The sequence below is a fragment of the Malania oleifera genome, chromosome 3 (assembly GCF_029873635.1).
Source record: "Malania oleifera isolate guangnan ecotype guangnan chromosome 3, ASM2987363v1, whole genome shotgun sequence".
Taxonomy (NCBI): domain Eukaryota; kingdom Viridiplantae; phylum Streptophyta; class Magnoliopsida; order Santalales; family Ximeniaceae; genus Malania; species Malania oleifera.
This window is the reverse complement of record NC_080419.1, coordinates 78,332,126-78,356,824: the sequence shown is the minus strand read 5'-3', so window position 1 is coordinate 78,356,824 and position 24,699 is coordinate 78,332,126. Positions and strand designations below refer to the sequence as shown.

At 35.7% G+C, this 24,699-nt stretch overlaps 1 protein-coding gene across 16 annotated transcripts in view; it reads left to right on the top strand.

Annotated features, from left to right (window-relative positions):
- Positions 1–24,699, top strand: part of LOC131150442 (casein kinase 1-like protein 3) — a 50,061-nt gene that overhangs the window by 4,717 nt on the left and 20,645 nt on the right. For 6 of the 16 annotated variants that reach the window (XR_009135537.1, XR_009135536.1, XR_009135535.1 and 3 more), the window contains exons 7-13: positions 1,454–1,515; positions 2,447–2,510; positions 2,644–2,728; positions 3,818–3,944; positions 7,267–7,349; positions 9,535–9,595; positions 10,679–10,815. Coding sequence is in view for 3 of the 16 variants with exons in the window: in XM_058101159.1 (XP_057957142.1) it covers positions 1,454–1,515; positions 2,447–2,510; positions 2,644–2,728; positions 3,818–3,944; positions 7,267–7,349; positions 9,535–9,595; positions 10,679–10,815 (619 nt within the window). In the remaining 13 variants the exon portion in view is untranslated. The remainder of the gene's footprint in view (positions 1–1,453; positions 1,516–2,446; positions 2,511–2,643; positions 2,729–3,817; positions 3,945–7,266; positions 7,350–9,534; positions 9,596–10,678; positions 10,816–24,699) is intronic. The other 10 variants (XR_009135541.1, XR_009135538.1, XR_009135540.1 and 7 more) reach the window with 3 other exon arrangements.

Here is a 24,699-nt window from a genome sequence, read left to right as displayed (position 1 = left end):
TTGGGGAAACAAATGTGTGTGTCAACTTGACGGTAGACTAGATTTGCCAAAGGAGCATAGAGTTGTTATTGAATGAATTTTGGGAACATTGTGGATATATATGTGCCTCCATGTCCGATGGAGGGATTGGAGGGAATTCTTATTTTTGACGAATGTATGAATGGGTTTTTTGCCTATTCCTGAGGAGGAAATTAATTGGAAGTAGGATTAGATGGGGTTATGGCTATTTGTTCTTGGAGGAAAGGAAGTTCTTCTAGATAGGGGCGCAAGGAAGATGAAGAAAGGCTGGCGTGAATTAGCAAACCTATAGTGTTTAGTGAATTACGATGGTAGGGGTTTAAAGAGAGGTTTAGGGTAAAAGGCATTGACCTCCCCTTAGTTTGACAAAAAGACAAGGACCTCCCTTGAGGTTTCAAAAATTTGAGGGAGAGGCCTTGAAATTTCAAAAATTCCATAGACCACCCCTTTGGTTTGCTAAAATGACACAGAACTCCTTTTATATTTGGAAAAAAGACAATTTTTTTTTTTTTTGGGGGGGGGGGGGGGGGTGTATAAGTGCCCTAAAAATCAAATGTCAAAGGAGGTCTGTGGGATTTTTGAACTCTCAGGAAGGTCTGTGGGATTTTAGAAATCTCAAGGGAGGTCTGTGGGATTTTTGAAACCTCAGGTGAGGTCCCTATCTTTTTACCAAATCTCAGGGGAGGTCAGTGTCTTTTGCCATTCTCTTAATTAGGTTTTGCTCGTTCTTTTTTTTTTTCCCCCCTTTTTTTTTTTTTTTTTTGCCTTTTTATTTTTTCTTTTTGAGGATTTCTTATCCTCTCTTAGGTTGTAATCTCTCTTTCTTCCTTAATTTATTTCATTTTTCTATCAAAAAAAAAAAAAAATCCACAGTTTATTGTTAATACTGTTGTGTCAATTGAGCAGTTGGCCTCTTTCTGCCTGGTAGAGCTGAAACACCACCAAAACCTCCTTTTGTACAATCTATCTTGCACTATGCTTATACTCTCTAATCTCCTTATCTCATAATTTTTTGACAACATAGAGATACATTTGTGACATATGAAATCTAACACTACCAAAACGTTCTTTTGTACCATTTATATTGCACTATGCTTATACTCTCTAATCTCCTTATCTCATAATTTTTTGACAACATAGTGATACATTTGTGACATATGAAATCTTGAGCAGCTTGGATCATTTGTAGAATTTTCTCTTCCAATCTGTTATGCTCTGATCTCAGTGATATTGTTGCTTTCATCAATATCAGTGTCATGAATAAGAAATTAGGTTGTTGTCCAAGGATTTGGTAGTAAGGGCCATCCCTTTTTGTTCTCTTGGACTGCCCCAACCCAAAATGCTGGTTTTATTATGGTATTTGCCACTTTTCTTTGGTGAAAAGTTCCTCGGATCGCTTTGTCTAACAAATTTGTTCCCTTCTAAATCTGTGCAGAGAGAACAAAAACTTAACAGGCACTGCTCGTTATGCAAGTTGCAATACTCATCTAGGAATTGGTATGTGTGCAAATGCTTCATGTGTAATGTATCAGTTGTAGACCAAGTTTGATGGCATTGGCTTTATTTATTTTGTTGTTTTTTGAAGTTTATTATTTTATGAGGGTGAGCCTTGACCCAAGGGTAATGGTGTTACACCCGAACCTAAAGGTCATAAGTTCAAGTCATGTAGAAACAGTCTCCAAATGTAGAGGTAAGGCTGTGTGCATAATGTCCTCAGACCTTCTATATGTCATTGGAGCCTTGTGCATTGGGCATTCTCTATTAAGTTTATTATTATATAACACTTTTTTGTTACATCTCAACACTTCAACTATATAAATAACCTTGATATAAAGAATGTTAAATACATATTGTATTGCATTCTGACATGTGACAGAACATGACTATGTATCCTTTTTTTTTTTTTCTAAATCTCTTATTATTGCCCCTTCTTTTAAAAGTGTTAATAAAAAAATTCACACTATTAAATTAGTGGTTAAGGAAATTTCACTTGAAGTACATTTAATGCCATATGAAGCCTCTTAAGAGTTGGTCATGTAAATATAACCAATATTTAATATACACTAAATATAGATAATATTAAATAATATTTATTATTAAAAACATTTCATGCATAAAAAAAAATTAATCTAGGTAACATTTTAATGTTGAGACATCAAGAACATTTGGTATATATGTTAATGTAAACAATGTTATGATGCTTAATTTTTTATGCTACAGGTCAGCTTCTCAATAGTGAATTCAATGAAGCTTCCACTATATACATACATACATACATACATACATATATATATATATGGATGTATGAATGTATGTCTCTATGTGTATGTGTGTATGTATGTATGTATTTATATGTATATGTTTGCATATGTATATGATAAGGTTTTAGGCTGTGCATCTTGTCTCATTCTTGATTTGATGTATTTAGAGCAAAGCCGTCGAGATGATTTGGAGTCTCTTGGCTATGTACTTTTGTACTTTATGAGAGGAAGGTATGCATTTTTTCTTCTGCAAGTCAATATTATTCACATATGATATTTTTTATACTCTGCTCTCTCTACGGGGGATATTTAAGCTCGAATGATGATCGTATTTTGAGTCCAATGATCATGTTTCTGCTATTAGTCTTCCTTGGCAGGGTCTGAAAGCTGCCACAAAAAAGGAAAAATATGACAAAATATGTGACAAGAAGCTATCAATTCCAATTGAGGTATTATCCTTAATGCATACGAGAAACATTTTCCTTTCACAATTTGATATAGAAAAAAATAAGTTTTGTTCAAAAAGAATATTTCCTGGGCAATCATATTCAAATTAACTCTTCTCTCTAGCCATTGGCTCTCATTCTCACGTTAATTTCTGAGTTTCTTATTGTTTACTATTAAAAAATTATGTTGGCCTTTTCTGGATTATTGATTGAGGCTGTTACTATAAGTTGTAACTTAAGGTGAGAATAGGAACCATTAGTTAGGCTTTAGGGAAGGAGAATCAAATTAAAAGTTTCTGGAGCAATTTCACTATGATTAGCCAGTGCATAACCATCTGTGATATAAAACGTGATTAGGTTTGCCTACACCTCTCAATCTGGAAATCTAAAAAATTCTTCGTACTTTATCTGTTTTCTTCAAATAAGTTTCATTGCCTAATCATGAAGTTGAGTTGTGAGGGAACATAGGGATACAGTCCTAACCTCATTGCATTTTTCTTGAAATGGTCACTCTGGGACTTGGACTTGTCCATTCAGACTTTAACTTGTGCACTGGGGCTTCATGATCCTAGATTTCTAACACTGCACCACATAATGGCATTTTGCAGCCAGAAACAATATAAATAGTGACAATACATCAAAACCTAGTAAGCACATTGACCAAAACAGAGGAAAAACACAGTTTTGGAGCAATGACCATGACACATCAAGAGAACAATGTAAAGTGGAAATACCTATTACCTATACTTTGGCTCATACAAAACATGCTTCTGAAAAGCAAGTTAACTGCATGTACTTTGAAATTAGGCTTGATGTGTCATACTCTACTGAATGAGACGAAATGAGTTTTGCAATACCATAAACTTCTAAACATCATAAGCTATGACAGTTTCCCCCTACCATGCCAGATTCCTGCCTCACTATCATTACCAAAAAAATTAACTTTTTATACAACACAGTGAACCACAGGTGACATTGTGTTATAAAATTATAATTACAAGCAGAAAAAAAATTAGTTGTTCTATTTCTGTAATTTACCATTATTTTTGAGCTTTCTGTAAAGGTTAACAAGTGTCGCATTTGTTTAAGAAGGTGCTATGCAAGTCTTGCCCTCCGGAGTTTGCATCCTACCTACATTATTGCCATTCATTAACATTTGATCAGCGCCCTGATTATGGATTCCTGAAGCGCCTGTTTCGTGACCTGTTTATTCATGAAGGTATTAAGTGGACTTCTTAAATTTTTCATATTTTTAAATCTCTCTGCACATAATTGATTGTCAGACCACAGTACAGGCCATCATAAAACTTGAGTTTTGTGCATATTGATTGCCTGCTTTTGTATGCTGTGTGGTCAGTTCCCCATTTCATATATATTTTTTGCAAATAGATATGGTGAGGCATTTTTAACCTTTTTGTGGTGAGGTGTGGGCCTTAAAGTGTCCAGGGCATAAGCTTTTTTCCAATCATATTTTTTTAGGTAAAAATATGTAAATAAATAACATTTGCTTTTCAAAATAAAGAAAATTACTAGTAATTTTTTTTAATAAAAAAATCAAGTATAATTTATAAACTACGTGATTGTTCTATGAATGCTAAAATTCATTAAGTAAATTGAGCTAAGGGATGATTAACATTATAAATTACAAATTATTTTCATCATCTAAGAAGAAACTCTCAAATGTTTTGGAAAGGTTTAGGTTTGGGAGTTTTAGAGATTGACTCAGATTATGGCCTTCCTTTTGTATAAACATCTCATTAAAATTTTATAAACAAATGTGGTCTAGGACAAGAAGCAAGACTTTGGGAAGATCCTTGTTGGAGACTTAAGAAGAGTTAGATTGAGGATTGTTGGGTTTGGTTAGTAGTTAATTGTGTGTTTAGTTTAATTAGTATATAGATTATGAGTATTTGGGGGCTTGTTTGTAGTATTTGTGTATTCTAGTGGTATGTGTGTAATTTCATGTGTTTAGAGGCTTTCCTATAAATAGTGTGTGAAAGCCATGTTGTAAGCAGTTGGTGTTGAATTTGATTTGAGTTGGGAACTTGAGTTCCCCCTGCATCTCCTCTCTCCTCCCTTCCCCTTCCTTTCTCCGCTCAATTTCTTCTAATCTCTCCCATGGCTGCAGTTCCTTGATGCTGCCCTGCATCGTTTGGTATTCAGAGCCCAAGCATTATCTCATTCTTACATTTTGATTCCCCCATTTTTCTCTTTCACTCTTCTTCTTGCCCCTCTTCTTCTCTTCTTCCTTCTACCACTGTTCTACAACTTCTCTCTCCCTTCCTGCTGTCTTCTAATTTCTGTCTAATCTGTTGCTGCCTCTCTTTCCTTCTCTCTTATTCTTCCTTCTTTGATTCTCGTCTTCTCTCTGTTTATATCCCTTAATTCTCTCTCATTTCTCTGTCTTTCTGAATTCTAGAATTTCCATTCAGTTCCTCAATCAATCTCTCTGTGAAATCTGGATTCCGCTAGCTGTCTTACGTCAAAATCAATGCCAAAGACTTCTAGTTATTTCCAACCTTGCTTCCACCGCAACAAATTACTTCAGAAATTGTGGGAAAATCCCAGAAAGCAAAAATACTCTTCATCTTTAACTTCCAGGAAATTAAAGTCATGCCCCTGATTTCGGAACCCTAATTTCCTGGAATAATTTTGGGACACCTCCCATACCATAAAAAACAGAACCCCCAAAAGCCCATCACCTGAAATTTCTTTGCTATCTGACCTCTGGAGGAATCTTGTGCTGGCTGAAATATTTCCGGTCAATCTCCCTTCGAAATCCCTAACCTCCTGTTCTTTTCTCTTCACACCACCACCACCACCACCACCATTGCATTTGCTGGTAGGTCATTGCTGGCGGCCCATACGCCTCACGTGCCTGCGACATGTGTGCGACTGAACCCAAATTTTCTGCATTTTTCAACTTTGCGAGAAATTGTCTCAAGCCATGATATTTTGGGTTTCTCCTGTGATGTTTTTATCTGCAGTGTGATAATTTGTGTGTGGATTAGATGTTTTGCAAGAAAGTGCAATAATTTGCTATGAAAAATGAGAAATTGTCACTGCCAGCACTAAAAGTCAGGTTTTATTGCTGCATTTTGTGAATTTTCAAGGTGAATTTGTTGCATTTCAGCATGATGCTCGAGATCTAAGGCGAATTGAAGATAGTTCTTGAAAATTGGGAGTCAAGTTTATGGCTTTGCATGTTTAGACCGAGTATATTGAGCAAGTGTGTTAAGAAACTTTTGGTGATATATAGTTGTAGTGTACATATGTATAAATCCAGCAATATGGAGACATTATTGAAAAAAGGAATGCCATCATGTTTGTAAAATCATCATTGATGGACTATGCCCAATGAATATGGTTTCTACAAATGGAGTCGCTCATATGTAATTTCATCCAGAACCTCACTCAGAACCTTATGAGATGCCTTGGATTGATGACACTACCATACATGTTTACAAAAGATGTATGATTCCTGTCCAAAATGGGTGCTTTCTTTGATAATTTTTGGTGTGATTTAATACCTAAAGCTTGGCAATGTACTTCTTGGCTCTCCTTGGTTGGATGATTTAGGTGTGACTCAAGGACATGAGAACATGTCTTCCACTATAATGGTTAGAAGATCATTTTGAAGCCTGCTCTACCAATTGACTAAGACAAGGAATCATGCACAATTACTCAACTTGAAGATACTACAAGGAACAAGGAAGGAAATGAGTGTCTTTGAAGACATCCAAAGTCTTTCAAACATACTAGTTGTTGAGTTTGTCATTTTTGATATGTTCATTGATGCTAACTTTCGATTCAAGTCTATGATGCTGTCAATGGAACATGGTTTCTTGTTTCACTCAAGCGCTGGCTTTTGAAGAGTCCAAGTTTGTTTCTTGCTCCTAATCCTCCAACATTTCAAAATTTGAGGCCAAATTTTTTTTGAACACATTCACAACTGAATCCAAATTCAACATCAATTGCTTACAACACGGCTTTCACACATTATTTTATAAGAAAGCCTTCAAACACGTGAAATTACACACATACGCCTAGAATGCACAAATACTACAAACAAGCCCCCAAATGCCCATAATTCTATACTAATAAAATTAAACACAATTAATTACTAACTAAACCCAACAATCCTCGATCCAATTCTTCTTAAGTTTTCTCCAACAAGGTTCTTCCCAAGGCCGTGCTTCTTGTCCTACATCAAAATGTAACTTAAAATTCACACATCTAGAACGCATAACCCTCAAAGCCACAATAGATGTGCCTTTTGTGATTGTTTGCCTGTGCAAAGCTTGGAGACGCATTAGGATGTTTTTGCATACATTGCATTGAGGTGAACTAGGAAGGGTCACATTGATTGAGCCTTTTTGAACATTGTATTTTTTTCCCCAACAAATAAATAAGTCATTTTTTTTTTCTGTACAAGGACTGCACACTTTGAGGAATGTAATGCAAAGCTAGGTCTTATCCTTTACTTGGTAGACCCATTTATATTTTGTCAATTGTCATGTGTCTTACTCAATGTGTGGCAGGATATCAGTTTGATTATACATTTGATTGGATGATTCTGAAGTACCAGCGATCACAAAGGACAAAGACACAAACCCAGTCATCTGTAAGTAGTTCTGTGATTTTTCTATTTGTTAGTTACTTCTTCTTTTGGCTCAATCATGTGTAAGGTTTCTATGCTTTGATTAATTATCAGGTTCTTGGTTCTTCTTTTTGTGTTTCTGTTTTTTCTTTTTTTTTTTTCTGTGTTTTAATTCATTTATTTATTTAAGTTGGTGGAGGAATTGGTGTGGGAATATGCTGACTTCTATTAGCCCTTTGACTTAAAATAAACATTATCTCCTAAGATTTGTTTTTCTTATTGTCTACATTCCTCTCAACATCAATAAAATATGGTGACAAAAGCAAAGCTTTCTGCAATAATACAACTTATAATGAAATGGTCCGATTTGCAATTTAGAAGGATATGCCTCAAATGGCTATAGAAAAGGCTGTTTTTCTTTATTTTTTTGAGAAAATTAGATGACGATGATGATGATGATTATTATTATTATTATTATTATTATTGTCGTTATTATTATTGGTTTGAAAACTAGACTCTTCTTCCTGTGAAGGAGGAAAATTTTGGCATAGACGTCATTTTTATTTGCAAAATGCTGATGCTGTCACTGTGATTATATTTTGTCAAAGCTTGATATACACTGTTGGCCCACAACCTAGCAGCTTAAGTTTTTAGATTAAGTGGAAATCTGACATGGTATCAGAGCTGGGCCAGCTGGTGACCAGGATGTCTTGGGTTCTGGTCTTGTCGGCTGCGTTTGTTGTTAGTATTTAAAGATTATTGTATCCCCCATAATGGGTGTTATTATTGTGTGTTATCTCTTCACGAACTATCAAGCTGCACATGCGGGAGAATATTAAAGCTTGATTCACATTGTTGGTCCATAACCTAACAATATAAGCTTTTAGGTAAAGTTGTAATCAAACATATTTGTTGATTGAAAGGGCAGGATGGGCAGTAACCTCCCGTTTAGTTTGCAAAATTAGGCCTGCAATGGAATCGAATTTTAAGCATGGAATCATATTCCTGCATTGGTTTGCAGAATCAAGGGCATAATCATTTTCCGACTGGAATACAATTCCTACAAGCAATGGAATCATGATTCTAGTTTAAATAGGCTGGAATCCATATTTATTCCAGAGAATCAAACTCAATTTGTAATATAAAATATTAAAGAAACAACAGAAAATAGTAATTATACTAATAATTATTATAAAAATAATAAAAATTAATAATAATTACAATAACAATAATATTTATTTTATAATAATAGCAACAAAAACAACAATAATAATAAAGGCAATAATATTTATTATAAAATAATAAATAAAGAGTAATAACTAATAATAATTACTCTAATAGTATTTATTATTATAACATATAATAATCAAGAACAGTAATAATAATAAAAAGGAAAAAATAATAATTATGTTTACTTTAAGGATAATAATTATTATAAAAATAATAGCAACTAATAATAACTATAATAACAATAATATTTATCATAAAATTAATAATAACGACAAAAATAATAATAATAATAAAAAAGAGGAAAAAATAATAATAATTTTTGAGGATAATAATTATTATAAAATAATAAAAAATTATAATAACAACAATAAAAAATAACAATTGCACTAATAATAATCATATTATAAAAATAATAGAAAATAAAAATAATTTACAAAAGTAAATAATTATGTATTAAGGGTATTTATAAAAATAACTTATTTTTCATTCCATTATGCAGCCATTGAAGAAATCGATCATTGAAAGAAATGGAAACTGTGATTCCTACAATGATTCCATGTTACTAACTAACCAAACACAGTAATTACATTCTGAGAACAAATCTGTTCCTTGATTTCATTCCTCTCTTGATTCCTTTTTTGTTTCAATTTTCATTCCATAAACCAAACAGGGGGTAAGTGATAGAATAGAAAAGAATATAATATATGTTTGTATTCTTTCACGTGGAGGTCCATTTTGTAGTTCAAATTTAGGGGATGCAAGTTTAATTCTGCTCCCCTATTCCCGCCCCCATCTCTCTCCCGTTTCCTACTTCCTAGTTTCAAATTCTGTCACAGTTTATTTTTGGATTTAATATTTTTGTATTTTTAAGAAGTGATTAGATACATAATCTGCTTTTGGATTTTATGTTTAATCATTCCTGCATATAGTTATTAGCATTCAAGTCTTATATTGTCTTGCTTTTCTCACAAAATCTCAGAATTTGCAGTGGGTTTCTGGAACCAGTCAACCATTGTCAATTAATACAGACAGGCATCAAGGTAAACTTTTTGTTCATGCAGGCATTAAGTTGATCAAAATCCTTAAAACAAAAGTAACTTATTAATGTGTTGGCGGTTGGTCTTCTTTAAATGTATATGGAAAACTTTTTCAATTATACTTTGAATTGTGTTGGCGTGTACCTGTGTGAGTGCATGCTTGGATGTCTGTGTGAGTGAATACTGAGGGACATTTAGACTTTTCATTGAAATGAAAGCAATTTAATTCTGTTCTCATGGTGTAATAATGCACGAGTGAGTAAAGTTGAGATGGGGCCAACACCAAAAAAAAAAAAAAAAAAAGGGCAGCCTAGTGCACAAAGCTCACGCTTATGCAGGGTCTGGGGAAGGGGTGGACCACAATGGGGCCAACACCAAAACCCTAAAATCATAATAGTAGAATAGTATTGAAGTCGTCTATTCTATTGCTAGCTGGAACTAGTTCAATACAAGTATGAAGCAAAACAAATTAATGCATTTAGACATTACAAAAAGGAGAATTAAACTCATATTAACTATGTTGTTGTTGTTATTAAGCAGTTGGAACTCCCTTTTATGTGATTCACTCTTAATTTTAATGCTATTTGATATGAAATGAGTTGTCAGACAGTGGACTAAGACAATCACTAAGAAAGATGGATCATTGCTTTTCTGGATATTTTCTGAAGGGATTTCCATTTGAAAATGAAACTAAAACGCCAGGTTTCCGGTTTTTGTGATCCTGTTTGCATAAGTTATTGGCATGCAAAAGCATTGGCCTTCCCTGTTTTTGAATCCCAATTTGTTTATTTATTTATTGCAAGTATGTATTTATTACACAGTGGAATGATTTTATTCACTATTCCCATGGGTTCCCCATAGTTTTTCCTGTATCTATGATTAAAGTTACATAATTCTTTGTAATTGGCGCCTTACTACTTGTTTTGTGAAAGCTTTTAGAACTTGAAGTCTGGACCCAGCTAGCAGAGCTGAGACCGATATGTGGATAAGATATGACCCAGATTGAGAACTTAGAGGAGGCCTAAACTAACCTTTCATCTCTGCTTCTTTGGGAATTTTAAATCTGTTACATTTCTTCAATTTCAGGGGGCAATAATGCTTCTAATTTAGCTGAACTAATGAAGCATAGAGGATCTAGTAATGTTGCTTGTCCCACTGTTCACATGCATTTAAGGGCAACAATGGCGCAGGATACAAGTAATGATAATCTTATTGAGAAAAATGTAAGCTTTCCTTTGATAATAGATGCAGAATATATCTTTGTCCACTTGCTTTGTCATCATTTTATGCCATTTCACAGGGAATACCTGTTATGTTCTTTGGAAAATGTGGTAAAACATTTAGGGGACAAAAATTTCCTCATCTTTGAAAAATATGAAAAAACATTCCTAAAGAGAATTAAGTTTAAATTTCTGTACATAATATTTATAAAAACTTTGCGCATGACTTCAGTGTTCTTTCTATGCTAGTTGAGAAGGGCTTATTTCTGTTACAATGAATCAATTGGTACAGTTAAAATTTCAATGATTTATAATTAAGCTTTTCACTTCAACAAAAATTTTAGTGTCACAATTTTTTTATCATCAACCAAAATGTCAGGAAAAAAATTCCATTTTATTGAAATACAAAATGAGAGCAACAGTGCCATAAGGCTAAATAGAAAAGATAAATATTTTCTACATAGGTAGAATAGGGAAAATATGAATCTAGGGACCAATAGTAGTAGTGAGTATACCTTATCTTGTATGAGACCTCCTCTTTTATGAGTGAGATTCCCCTAGCTTAATGCCCTCTAGGTTAAATGCTCCCATTGATTTTGGGGGATAGAACTTTTATGTGAGGGTTACAAACCTTTCATAGCCCCTCTTAATTCTTTTGAGGTTATTCATCCTCTTTATTCCCCAGGGAAATCCTAGTCCCCTTGTTAATTGGTGTTGATGCTTGGTGTCATGGACATATGTTTTCCTCCATTTGCCCCCAACTCACAAGCCTCACACTTTCAAGTTCATGGATGTATCTACGCTATTCATCAGAGAATAAAACCACACCTCTTCTTCTGATCAGGTGTACCTCTTCTTCTGATCAGGTGTGGTAGAATCTATTATTTCGATGTGAGGTGAAGCTTAACACTTCGAGCCGAGGTGAATACCAAATTTGGTGTTTCAAACTGAGGTGGAGCCTAGTTTCTTGAGCTGAGGTGAGTTCATTTATCCACCGAGGTGGAGCTCAGCACCTAGAGCTGAGGCAAATACTTAGCTCAGTGTTTCCAATTGAGATGGAGCTTGGTTTACTGAGTTGAGGTGAGTTCAGTTATTTGAGCCAAGGTGGCCTTGCAGCCTCTTCTTTTTTTGAGGAGAATCCTAAGCTCATTCTTCCAAGTGAAGGTGGAACTCAGTGTTCCGAGCTAAGGCAGCCTTGGTGCCTATTTTTTCTTACTCTGAGGTGAATCCTTAGTTCGGTGTTTCCATCAGAGGCAGAGTTGGGCTACTTAAGCCAAGGGGACCTTTAAAATATATATGTGTTTGTGTGTATATATATATATATTCCAATTTCTTTTACATGTCAAACTTTTTTGGATGCTTGAATGCTTGGACTGAGGTGAACTATAAGGCCTCGTTTTGAGACCTCGGATTCTTGAATGGAGGTGACTTGTGGGCCTTTTTGTTACATTGGATATGATTGAGGTGACCCTGGCCTCTTTTGGATCCTTGGATTCTTGGACCGAGGTGAGCTCTAGGGCTTTCTCTATGGCACCTCAAGTTCTTGGGCTGAGGTGACCCTAGGGCTTCTTTTGGCACCACTTATTCTTGGACTAAGGTGAGCTCTAGGGTCTTTTTTTGGACCTCAAATTCTTGGACTGAGGTCAGGTTTAGGGCTTTCTTTTGGTACCTTGGATTCTTGGACTGAGGTGAGCAGCGAGCTTCAAAGCCGCCTTTTGATACCTCAGTTTTTTTAGAAGTCTAACTCTTGGGATTTTTTTTTTTATTGTCTTTTGGCACCTCGAATTCTAGGACCGAGGTAATCCCTGGACCTTTTTAGCAGTTTAGATTTCTGGATCAAGGTGACCTCTAGGGCTTTTCGAGGGGATTTTACAATCTCCTCTTGCGTTAGCAACAGTGGAGATTTGCTCATCAAGGGCCTTTCCCAAGGTTGCCAGCTCAGGTCTTTCGATCAAGATGACCTTCTTTTTCATGGGTATTTTTGAGGGTTTCCTCCTCTTATCTTAACAATGCCGGTGGCCCACTTATCAATACCTTTGGCCAAGTTTATCACCTTAGGTTGTCTGACTCTGACAACTTTATTATTATTTTTTTAATTTAAAATTTTAAATGGTTATTTTCTAGGGTTACTTACTCAAAATTTCGAACCTAGATGGCCTTCCCCATCTTGGGTTTTCCCTAGACTTCTTGAAATTTAGGTTCTTGAGTATCTCAGGAAATGAAGCAGATATATTCCCAAGGTGTGTTTTTGAACTTTTGTGCCTCTGAAGATTTCCCTTCTCCTAAGGCTGCACCTTTTCTATAGATTACTGCATTCCTTCCCTTATCCTCACCCTACTTCAGAAAAAAAAGGGTGCAAGATTTTGAAGAACACCTATCAAAGCTATCTTTCCTCATCTCAAATTTCTTTCATGTCTCAATAGTTTTCTTTCATATCCTCAAAAGTTCATTTTATTTTATTTTTTATAAAAAATTTCCTTTGAGTTTTCTTTGAACATTCTTTGAATGTTCTTCAGGTATTTGAATGTTTTTCTCATATATATTCGAATGTTTTTCTCATATCCCTTGAACATTCTTCAAATGTTCCTTCGTTCTTCACACATTCAACTTCATGGATTCACACTTGCATAAGAACTTCTATCTTTTCTTTATAGCATGGTTTGACCCATTTGCCTAGTTCGGTCCTTTAATGCATGCCCCCATGGACCCTTCAAGCTTGCCTTCAGTTGAATCCAATACTTTTACTCCCTCTAGTGCTATTGATGAGGTGTGCTCTCTAACTTGAGAAGACTTGATGCACCTACCACATCTCTCCCTCCATTAACCTGCAATTGTGTGATTGTGAGGATTGCGCTCTTTATTGTCATAAGGGAGAGAAGCCTATTTCAAAGCAGGCTTATGCTTCCCACTCCACTCTTTCTGCTCGGATGTTGACCTCTAACCGGCTCCCAACTCTTGGCTGATCCTGGTCTCCTTTGCATCTCTCCTTTGCAATGTGGCTATCAAGATCTTCGGGGCATGCTTTTATGTTTTAATTGAGGAGGCATCTTGATGAGATCGGTGGTGGTACTTTATTCCTCATGCTAGATGCAAGCTCTTCTTCATAGGGCTCTTTCTATCCATGGGTGGTAGAGTAGATATTTCTTTGCATTATGTGCTCTAGGCCTGTGCCCTCGAGGTGGTATTTCCCTCTACAAGGTGATGGAACACCTTTTTCTCCTTTATTTTTGGCAATCATTCATCTAACTTCCCTTATCTTTGCATCTCAGCAGAGTCGTCTTTCCCCTTCCCCGAGTCTAGAAATAGAAATATTCAATGCATTGAAGTACTTAGCTACCCACTAAAGGGTTATTTGATACCAGAAACTTATTTATGAACCTAATTTCTCCTTTTACGGACTCAGCCCCATCACGGGCAAGTGCTTGGTATGCCAACAACACAATGAACCCGGTGGGGCACTCGACGATAGGGGGCAACACTGAGATCAAATGTATCTTATGTTAATGTGAAATACATACATTGTCATTCATGTGCGTGTACTAACTAGTACTTACTCTTTATTTTAGGCATGTTTGGATTTAGTGGATTTTGACAACTTTCATTGCCTAAATCCAGGAGAGCCTTCTAGCAAGAAGGGTTCTCCTCATCCTCCTGCTAGTGCCTCCAAGGAGGCTATTCATCTTGGGATCCTTGCGGTGTACACCTCCCAACTATCGTTGATGTTTGTTCTTCACAACTAGGACGATGTGGGATGCCCCGGCCTCAAGAGGAGTTGAGTTTGGTGATGCCAAAGGTCCTCAACTCTTCTTTCAATCATGAGGCTTTTGGGCATGCTACTTACTCCCCTTTTTTTTAGGCCCATTCAAACTTACTCCTCTTCTTTCCTTTCCCTTTGTAGTTGGCTGCCATGTGCTATTAGATTGGGATGATGCGCTCGATCATGCTGGACTGCAGGAGCTAAATAGTTGAGCTGCAGAGGCAAGCTTCTGAGGATGCCACTAGGATTAAGGTCTTGGGGGGGAGAGAATGTGCATCGACGAGGGAAATTCTTGAGGCTAGACAAGATGGGGCCAAGGAGTTCAAAGCCTTGAAGGAATATAAGGGGGCGCTAACAAAGTATGTCTACTGCACCTTTCTTAGGGCCTACAAACAGTGCAGGGACTAATTTAAGTTGAAGTACCCTGATATTGACACCTTCAGGATTAGGGTAATAACATGCTTTAGCTTGTTTCATTTATTTGATAAGAAACTTCAATGCAGAAAAACTCAAAACTAAACTATTGATAATACTTCTTTAAAAGCTTAGGGGCTGTTTGTTATCACTGTTAAAAATTATACAAAACGAAAACCAGTAAAGAAAACTAAAAACCAGAGATTAGTAACCTTTTTGCTTTATATTTGTAAAGCTAAAACAAATTAAAAACCTAGTTAAAATAATGTTCATTTTGTCTTTAAATCAAATGATATTTTAAAAAAAATACGAATAAAATAAAAAGTGCAAAATAATACAAACTAAAAATACTATAATAAAAATAAAAATTATTATAATATTTTTACCCAATTGTTATATTTTCAATATTTAATTTACAATGACAATCCTATTTTACATGACAATTGAAAAAAAGTAGAAATATTTTGTAATTGACTTAATATTTTTTTCGAAGTTTATGTGTATTTTTTTGTAATTGACTTTTATTCTTATTTTTTATTTTTATTTTTGTAATTTATTTATATTTTAAGTTTAGTTATTTAAATTCATATCTTGGTGGGACTTAAGGCTTATTATTATTATTATTGTGTTTTTTTGTTGTTGGTGTGTTTTATATATTTTTAGATAATAAAACAAATATATTAAAAATAAAACATAATTACATGGAAATGAGGATAAGAAATCCACCAATAAAAAGCGCAAAAGAAGAAAGGAGAAAAAACTAACAAATTACGTCGAAGCTGCTCTCCAGACCTTTTGAGTGCATGATAGCAAATGAGCCCCGAAAACCCCAAAAGAATGAGCCCAAAAAGGGGCAAGAAAAATAACTTTTTTCTCCCAAAGCAATCTTGGAGAAGTCTTTTGATCTTCAAAAACTCTAGCATTCCTTTCCAGCCAAAGCAACCACAAGATTGTAGAAACAATGTATTCCCAAAATATCCTCTCTCTCCTTCGTGAAATCCTAGAACTTCATTTTCAAAAAATCTTTATATATAGCTGAAGCCATCCAATATTCACTAGGGTATGAAAACAAATTGTTCTACATGCATCCTACTACCTTACACTGAATGAACAAATGACTAATTGTCTCTTTAGATTCATTGCACACCATGCAAATATCTAGAATAAGGACTTTGTAAGGCCTCTTTTTTTTGGTAGCATATCATTTGCATTGATCTTGTCAAGAATTAAGGTCCAAATGAAGGCATATATTTTAAAAGGAATTATTGCATTCTAAACAACTTTATGCAAGAGGAAAGGGCTAGGATTTGTGGTTTTCCAAATAGTTGTGTTGTGTGCTTAAATTCATATGATCATTTAATTTTAATTTTAATTAAAAAATTTATATAAAATGAATGATTTAATCCAAAACACTATTTATGAATTTTTAAATTTTCTTGCCACAAGTTGCCAAAACAATTGAAAACTAAAAATTTGGTTTTCAATTTTTTCGCAAACAATTGAAAATTGATAATAGAAACAGGGAACATAAACAAACGCATTTTATAATTTGTTGCCTCATTGTGCAAAAATAGAAGTAGAAAATAGTGACGATACCAGATAGGCCCTTAGAGTTCCATGTCCTAGGAAAATCCCTTCCTTCCATGCCCTTGATCTTGTAAATTCTTGGCTTGATCTCTTTGATCGCTTAATTGGGTCCCTCCCAATTAAGTTGGAATTTTTTTTACCTCAAGCTTGTTAGGAAGCAACTCCACCTTCTTCAGCACTAGCTCTCGAAGATTGAAGGTGAGTCTTCACCTTCATACTGTAGTACATAGCAACTCTTTATTATGCGTGGTTATGTGGATCCTAACAAGTTACTTAAGTTCTTTCAAAAGATCTTTCTCCATTTTGAGTGTCTCCTTGTTACTCTTATTGCCATAATGTTGAATTATCATAGTCGGTGCCCCCACTTTAGTTGGGATTACCTTTTGGTTCCACAAGCCAAATTGAAAGGAGTCTTGTCACTGCCTTGCTAGTCATATGGTATACCCAGAAATTTAGGTAGCTCCTCTATGCAACTTCCTTGCGCAACTTTCTGTCAAGTTTTGAGTCCATGAAGTATGACCCGGTTCATGTTTCCTGCTCATGTTGCTCTGGGTTTACTTGGAATACCTAAAGTTGATCATAAGCTCTGAGAAATATTTCTTGAATTGATCATTGTCAAATTGCTTCTTGTGATCAATAACCACCACCACCTATGGGACTACATAACTGCAAACAAATGAGGTCCGGAAGAAAGTCGTCTTCTACCTCTCGATTATTCGAGATAGGGTTTCTCCATCTTCCACTTTGTAAAGTAGTCAATAGCCACTACCAGGTTTTGTTTTTGTCTTGTAGCTTTTGGCCCTAATATATTAATCCTCCCCCATTAGGCAAAAGGATATGGGTCCATTGGTGAATTAAGCTCCATGGTTGTTAAACTGGGATTGTTGACACACCTCTTGCACTAATGGCATCTTTTGACCAACCCTTATGCATCCTCTTATGGTAGGCCAGTAGTACACCTTGGGTAGGGCTTTGTATGCGAAATCCCTACTCAGGTGGTTTCCATAAATTTCTTCATGAATTTCCCTTGGCATGTAGTCTACTTCCTTTGCTTCCAAAAACACTACTTCTATGTGAGGGTTAGAGACCTCTGATACATGTGCTCCCCAATCATGTCGCTGCTCTCCTAAGTTTGCATGCCTCATTTTTGTTAGAAGGAACCTTCCTTTCTTGTAAATATTCTCGAATAGGACTCATTTAGGACAAGCTGCCCCCATCTTTGGTTAACTTGCTCCACTAGTGCTTCTTCTCTCAACCTTTCCAAGTTTACTAGCCTTTCCCATTTCGAAATCAAAACCAGGGGTATGTGATTAGTACATTAAATCACAAAGGACATGCATGAGTTCTTGCACCTTTGCTAGATAATTTACCATATTTGCTTCTTAAGCTTTAAACTCTCTTTGTAATTGTTTTATCACTTGCTGTGAATCCTTAAAGGCCTTCACTTTCCTAGCCCTACGATACTAGCAAGTTTGAGCTCCTCTAAAAGGGCCTCATAGTAAGCATCATTATTAAACCTTAACAAGCGTATATGACTTTTGTCCCATGTGCAACTTTCTAGGTTAAACCCTACCCCTCCACCTGAGGCATTTGATGATCCATCCTAATACAATGTGAAAACGTCCGCCATGGGTCTTTTACCCCTAAGCCATATTTAAAGTTTGTTTAGCCTCAAAGTTTGTAGGCACCAAAGGCTTAATAGTTGGCTGTGATGGATACTAGTTATTGAACTTACCCAACTTTATTGACCATAATTAGAAAACTAAAGTTACCACCATTTCAGTGGAGGCTTCCGAACCAACACTAAACTTTCAACTATCTTAGTGGATGCTAGGTAGAGGAAGAGATGCTATCATGGTTCAACCTTAGTTAACAATGGAGGCAAGCCTAAGTACTTCTTTGATTCGCCTCTGTAGGATCTTAAAAAAGGGTAGACACTTTGTAGTTGCAGAGGGTATGATCTTGTTTAAATTGACTATCCTTCTTGCGAGAACCTAAGTCTCCTAGTATGTTGAGGAGATCTCATCTCCATCAAAGCCTATTTTTATTAGGGTTAGCTTCTATCATTGTGTGCACCCATGAATCCTATAAAATTTCTAGTTGATACCTCAAGTGCATTTCGATTGGTGTCAATAGTCATTTTTGGCCAAACAATCCTAACTCTAATGAAGATATCAAAATCTAGGAAAAAAAGAGAAAATGAATTTTTCATTAAGCAGTTGACCAGCCACTGTAAGGCGGTTGACCGGTCTCTTTCCCTCCTTTCTTTTGCTTGGCGCCACCAGAAGGCGGTCGATTGGCCTTAGCAAATTTTGAATTTTTGTGTTGTCCTCTTGTGATTGGATGGGAAATTTGGGCATGCCATGTGTCTTAAGGTTGCCACATGTCAAGTTACGACATTAGCAGTTGGTGGTTGATAGTTTTTGGTAGTTAACTAGAAGTTGAAATTTCAGAATTCAAATTTAAAGAGGCTTTTTCCTTCATTCCATTGGAGGTCTGTAAAAGGACCTCTTGGGAGAGAGATAGTGGCATGTCCAAGTGGGGGCAAAAAGAGGATTTTCTAAGTGTTTTGTTGGGTTAAATAGGGAATTTGGTTGAAGGAAAGAAAGGGAAAAGTCCATCTTTCATTTGTTGTTTTGTGAGTGTAGCTTTTTGAAGAGATTGAGTTCGGGAGTACAATTGTGCATAGGAAAGGCAACATTTAAAATCTTAAGTCTTGAGAATTCAATGGGTGAGCATCCTAAAACACTCATTCCTTTGAATGGTTACCATGCTTACCTTATGTGTGTCTGTAGATCCCATTTGAAATGATTCTTTGAAAGAAACCAACCCTTAAAAAGGATTTCATTGGATTTATAAAAATCTTACTACTTTGAAGCCAAATAAAAAACGAAACAAACAATACAATGAATACGCATAACATACACATGCATATCAAATAGGTGAGAAATGTAAGAGGATTTGAGTTTTTTGTTTCTTATGGCTGAATCTACAAAGTAGATTGCCTACATATCCTCAAAAGAGGAATCAAGTTATTTTTAATTTGAAAAAAAAAAAAAAACCAATTTTTTTCTTAAAGATATCAAACAACATGAATTTGCATGATTTTGGTTTCTTTGGGAGGAAGACCATAAAACCTAGCTTAAAATTCCGGTTTTATCTTCTAGTAAAGAGGCCTTTTGATCCATTCAACCGCCACATCATGAATGGTCCATTAAAAGGGCAATTTCATAAAAGAAAATTTTGGTTTATTTTGAAAGAAAACCATGAAAACCATTTGAAAAGTGTGAATTTTTGGGAGAACTACAAACCTGCTCGAACCTTCAATTTGGAAAGATTGGAGAGCACCCAAACACTGCTTCATGGGTGTTTAACCCCAAGTAAAATGAAAACTTATGCAAAAATCATTGGTGTCTTTGAGATGAAACAATTGGAGAATGCCCAAACACCACTTCATGGATGTATGACCCCAAATGACATGAAAAACTTTGCAAAAACATTAAAAAGTTTTTTGCGTAAAAACTTTGCTTGAGTTTTCTCAAAAAACTAACGCAAATCCATTGGTTGTTGATGAAAAAGTTGTTTTTTAATAGAGAAGCCATGAAAACTTTAAAAAGAAGATCCCTTAACATCTGTCACAAGTGCTTTACCATATATAGAGACAATAACATACTAGAAATCCCCAAAGAAATCAAAGGGTGAATGCAAAATGCACTCTTGGGAATTAGCGGTTGATCACATGCAGGGGCTAGTCGAACGCCTGTAGTCAACAGTTACATCTTCAAAAGAAGAAGAGACCAGTCGACTACTTATAGCCAATGACTAAATTTTCAAGAGAAGAAGAGGTCGGTCGACTGCCTAGAGCTAGTAGACCACCTAAAGAAAGACTTCAATGCGCACATGCAATTTTGACCTCTTATCCTGCTTTTTCTTAAGCAAACATGAAAGAAACATGTACTATGATCCCTAACATTCAATTTTGACATAGGAAGGGGAAGAAATCATGAAGTATGATTCATAACATTCAAGAAAAGATAAACATGTTTCAACTTGCCAAAATCAATGTAATGCATGGAAATGAAGGAAGGGATTTAGCGCTGACCTTTTTGAAGAAGAACCCTCTATAAACGAAGTGGAAGACCCCAAACTTTGAAACGCACTCCTTTGAGAGTAGTGAATGTATGATTTCTCTTCTTTCTCTTTTTCAAATGAAGTCCCTTTTGGAATCCACGAATTCCTCTTGAAAATCATCACTTTGCCCCCATTTTGTTCCTCCCTAAAGTCTCATAGAGAATGCCTTTTTATAAACTTTTAGAGGGAGGGAAATCCATTTTCGAGTACGAATTTGAAAATAACTACCAATAACTGCTAATAACTACCAATCATTACCTGCATATGTTGAAGGTTGAGATGTTGCAAGCCGGTCAACCACCTTGAGGGGCTTGTCGATCGCTTGCAGGTTCTGGCCAACAACTGGTTTTAGAGGGAAGGTCTGTCGACCGCCCTAAGGGACTGGTCGACCACCTACTGCAACACTTGACTTTTCTCTTCATTTGGATTAAATGTGTTTGGTCGAAAATTGACTATTGAGAGTGGGTATTTGGGAGTGAATTAAAGTGAGAGGGTCCTCTACTTGATCTATAGAGGTTTTCTTCAATAAGGTCAGTGCTTTAGCCTTCACTTTATTCATTTTTCACATGTTTTATGAGTTTTTGTATGTTGAGGCATGTTGATGTTTCTTTTTTTCTTGGGAGCCTGAATGAATAATTGCGACTATAAACAAACATTAATCCAACTTTTTTTTAAGCCACTAAACACATCTTCCTAAGTAGGTTTCGAACCTATGACCAATTAGTTAATAGACGACTGCTCTACCATTGAGCTATTGAGTGAGATGGGCTAAGGCTGAGTGGCTTAAGGCATTTTATAAGATAATATAAAAGAGAAATAGATAGACAAAACTAAACTAGGATTAACAGAAGGCAGATAAAAAAGAAGACTTAGGAATGTTGATGGTCATTGCTTTATGATTTCTCCATTAGTTTGTGCCACTAATGCATGTTAAAGGTGTTAGCATACGTTTCTACTTTAGTTTTATGAAAAAAGCATGTTCAAAAATAAAATAAAAAATGCATGTTTTTACTAAAATTTGCTTTCAAGCTGTTGATTGGTCCACTTAGGCGGTTGACCACTCCTTGTTTTATTTGAAAAGGTAGCTGTTGGGCTACTATGTTGTCAACCACCCTTGTAAGTGGTCGACCGTCAAATCTTGACCTTTTCTTGATTTTCTTTGAGATTTTAAGTGTTTTTTAGTCTCTACATTTAGTAGAGTGCATTTGGTTGAATCAGAATGCTGTTTTACTAGAGGTTTTTATGGTTACTCCATAAAAAACCAAATTTTCATCAATAGATGAAGTCATGTGAAGTTTTCACAAATTTTTCCAACATTCTTGGAGTCATATGTCTAAGATGTGGCTTTTGAATGCTTTCCAAATCTTTTTTTGAACAAGATTCAAGGTGGGTTTGTGGCTCTCCCACCAAAATCCACACTTTTTCAAGTTAGGTTTTATAGTTTTCCTTCCAAAGAAATCAAAGCTTCTATTTTTTTAAAATTTAACTTTTAATGAACCATTCATAATATGGCTGTTGGATGGATTAAAAAGCCTCTTTTCTAAAAGGTAAAATCAGTGTTTTTAAGTTGTATTTTATGGTTTTCCTCCCAAAGAAAACCACATCATTCAAATTCAAAAATTTTCATAAAACAACTCAAAAAAATATTTTTAAAATTGAAATTTAAAATGTTTTTTGGGAGCTATAGATGGCTTGATTTCTCTTTAGAGGATATGTAGGCAGTCTACTTTGTAGATCCAGCCATACCAACCAAAAACAACAAAGTGTGAATGTATGTACGTTTTGGAGAGGTAATAAGTAGTAGGGTCTTCATGGGGTTAATTCCTCTATATAGACCCTACGAAAGCTTTTTCAAAAGGGTCAAGGGCTAGAAGATTTTTGAAAAGCATAAGCAAAAGAGAATAAAATTGTAGAGATCCTGCAACTTGATTTTTCAAATTATTTTCATGTTTTGACCATTTTTCATAAAATTGCTTTCAATAAAGGGACACACACACACACACACACACACACACACACACACACACACACACACACACACACACACACTCAAGGTAAGGAAACCATGCGTTAATTGGGTGCTAGTTTTTTGAATTCCAACATAAAAAGGAATTTAAAGAATTATCTTCCCTATTCAAAAAAGTACTTCCGAACCTATCTCCTTTCAAAAATGATTTTCCTTTATTTTGCCTTTTCAAAACTAAAATAAGTAGCGACTCCACTTTATAAAATAAATAGACAAGTTAGGGAACCAATGGTTTGGTTGTTTATACTTGTTTGATTTGTAAATAGTCACCAAATTGTTGGCAAGAAAAATGCGTCATCTGAACCCGATGTAGATAGATGAGTTCAATCTCATTCGGTATTTTTGGAGTAGTTCAAATGCTTCTCTTAGTTAATCTTCAATTTGCGTCACATATGCCTCTGTTGTCTTGTTGGTCCTTGAATATCCTGTTGGCATGTCTTGATGCGTTGCCCCCATATTTTTAAGACTACATCATCTTGTAAAAGCCCTCTTTCTGTAATAAATGATGGAGTTTTTTAATGCATGTGAATTTGTTTATACCTAGAGTACACTTAATCCATAAAACTCAACAACCCTGATTAGAGGCAGAATCTAGAATCTAGAGTTGGTCTATTCAGGGTAAAGGAAAATTGTCCTTAGGACAGGCTTTATTAAGATTTGTGAAATCGATGCATGCCCGCCATTTTCCTTTTGTTGTTTTTACCATCATTGCATAGCTCAGCCACTCAAGATAGTGCAGCTCCTTGAACTTTGCCTTCATTAACCGAGCTACCTCCTCATTGATAGCTTAAATCGTTTAGGGGCAAGGCTTCTCTACTTTTTCTTCATAGGCGAGTGTCTTGGATCTACCTGCAATTTGTAGACAATGATTGATCTGGCATATATGTGGAAGTCCAGGAAAAGATGTTTGCGTATTCTTTTGGTAGTCCTAGGACTAAGCTCCTAAGTGGTTTTGAAAGTAAAGTTCAATGTCTACACACTTCCTGGCTTATCTTCCTTGAGGGGCACTTCATTAAACTTCCATTTCATTAAACTTCCATCTATGATATTTAGATCTTCAATAACCAAAGCCAAATAATAGCTTTGAGCCGCTACCTGGTTGCCTTTGACTTCTCCTATCCTATGTGGGGTCTGGACTTCATCAAGAAGTGATAGGTAAATGTAAAAGACTTTAAAGCATTTAGACTAGGACGCGTCATGATCACATTATATATTGATGGCTGCTAGAAAGTCTTGCCATCATTGTAATAAGGTTGGTCCCTACATTCACAGGAAGTGGAATTGTGCCAATGGTTTCACTGTATCTCCTCCAAACTGCACTAAAGGGTCCTATGGGACTTCAATAGTCCTGTCAAATCTCAATACCCTCCAAAGCAGGACAAATAGGATATTCGCCAAGCTGCCATTGGCCAGAATCCTTCTCATTTTGTAATTTTCAATTACCAATAATACCATTGGGGCAACCTCATAGGGTGTTTGGACACCTTCCATGTCATATTTCATATAGGTGATGACTTCCTCCTTTTGAGCCTTCTTTTGTGAACTTTGTTCCTCCTTGAATCTTGGGGGATCGACTTTGAATACTATCATGCATCTCTCTTGGGAGCTATACTTTGTGCCTCCAAAAATTGCTGCAATTTCTCCCCTCGCCAGATCCTCCTTGTGTAGTTGTTGAGGCTATGCTTCTCCTTATGAATATCTTCCTTCTTTCCACCAAATTTTGAAAGATAGCCTTGATGGATCAATGCCTCAATCTCATTCTTGAGGTGTGCACATTCCTTTTTATCATGCCTGTGGTTCCCATGGTACTCATAATATTTTTCTATTAGGTCTTGACCATGTTAGATAGCTTTTCTCCATGATCTACATAAACACGTGAGTATGCAGTCAATGGAGTATAATTTTGATACCTTGAGGGCTGACCTAGTCTCTTGGGTAAGATTGGGATGTCTTTTCTCTTGTTTTCTCCACG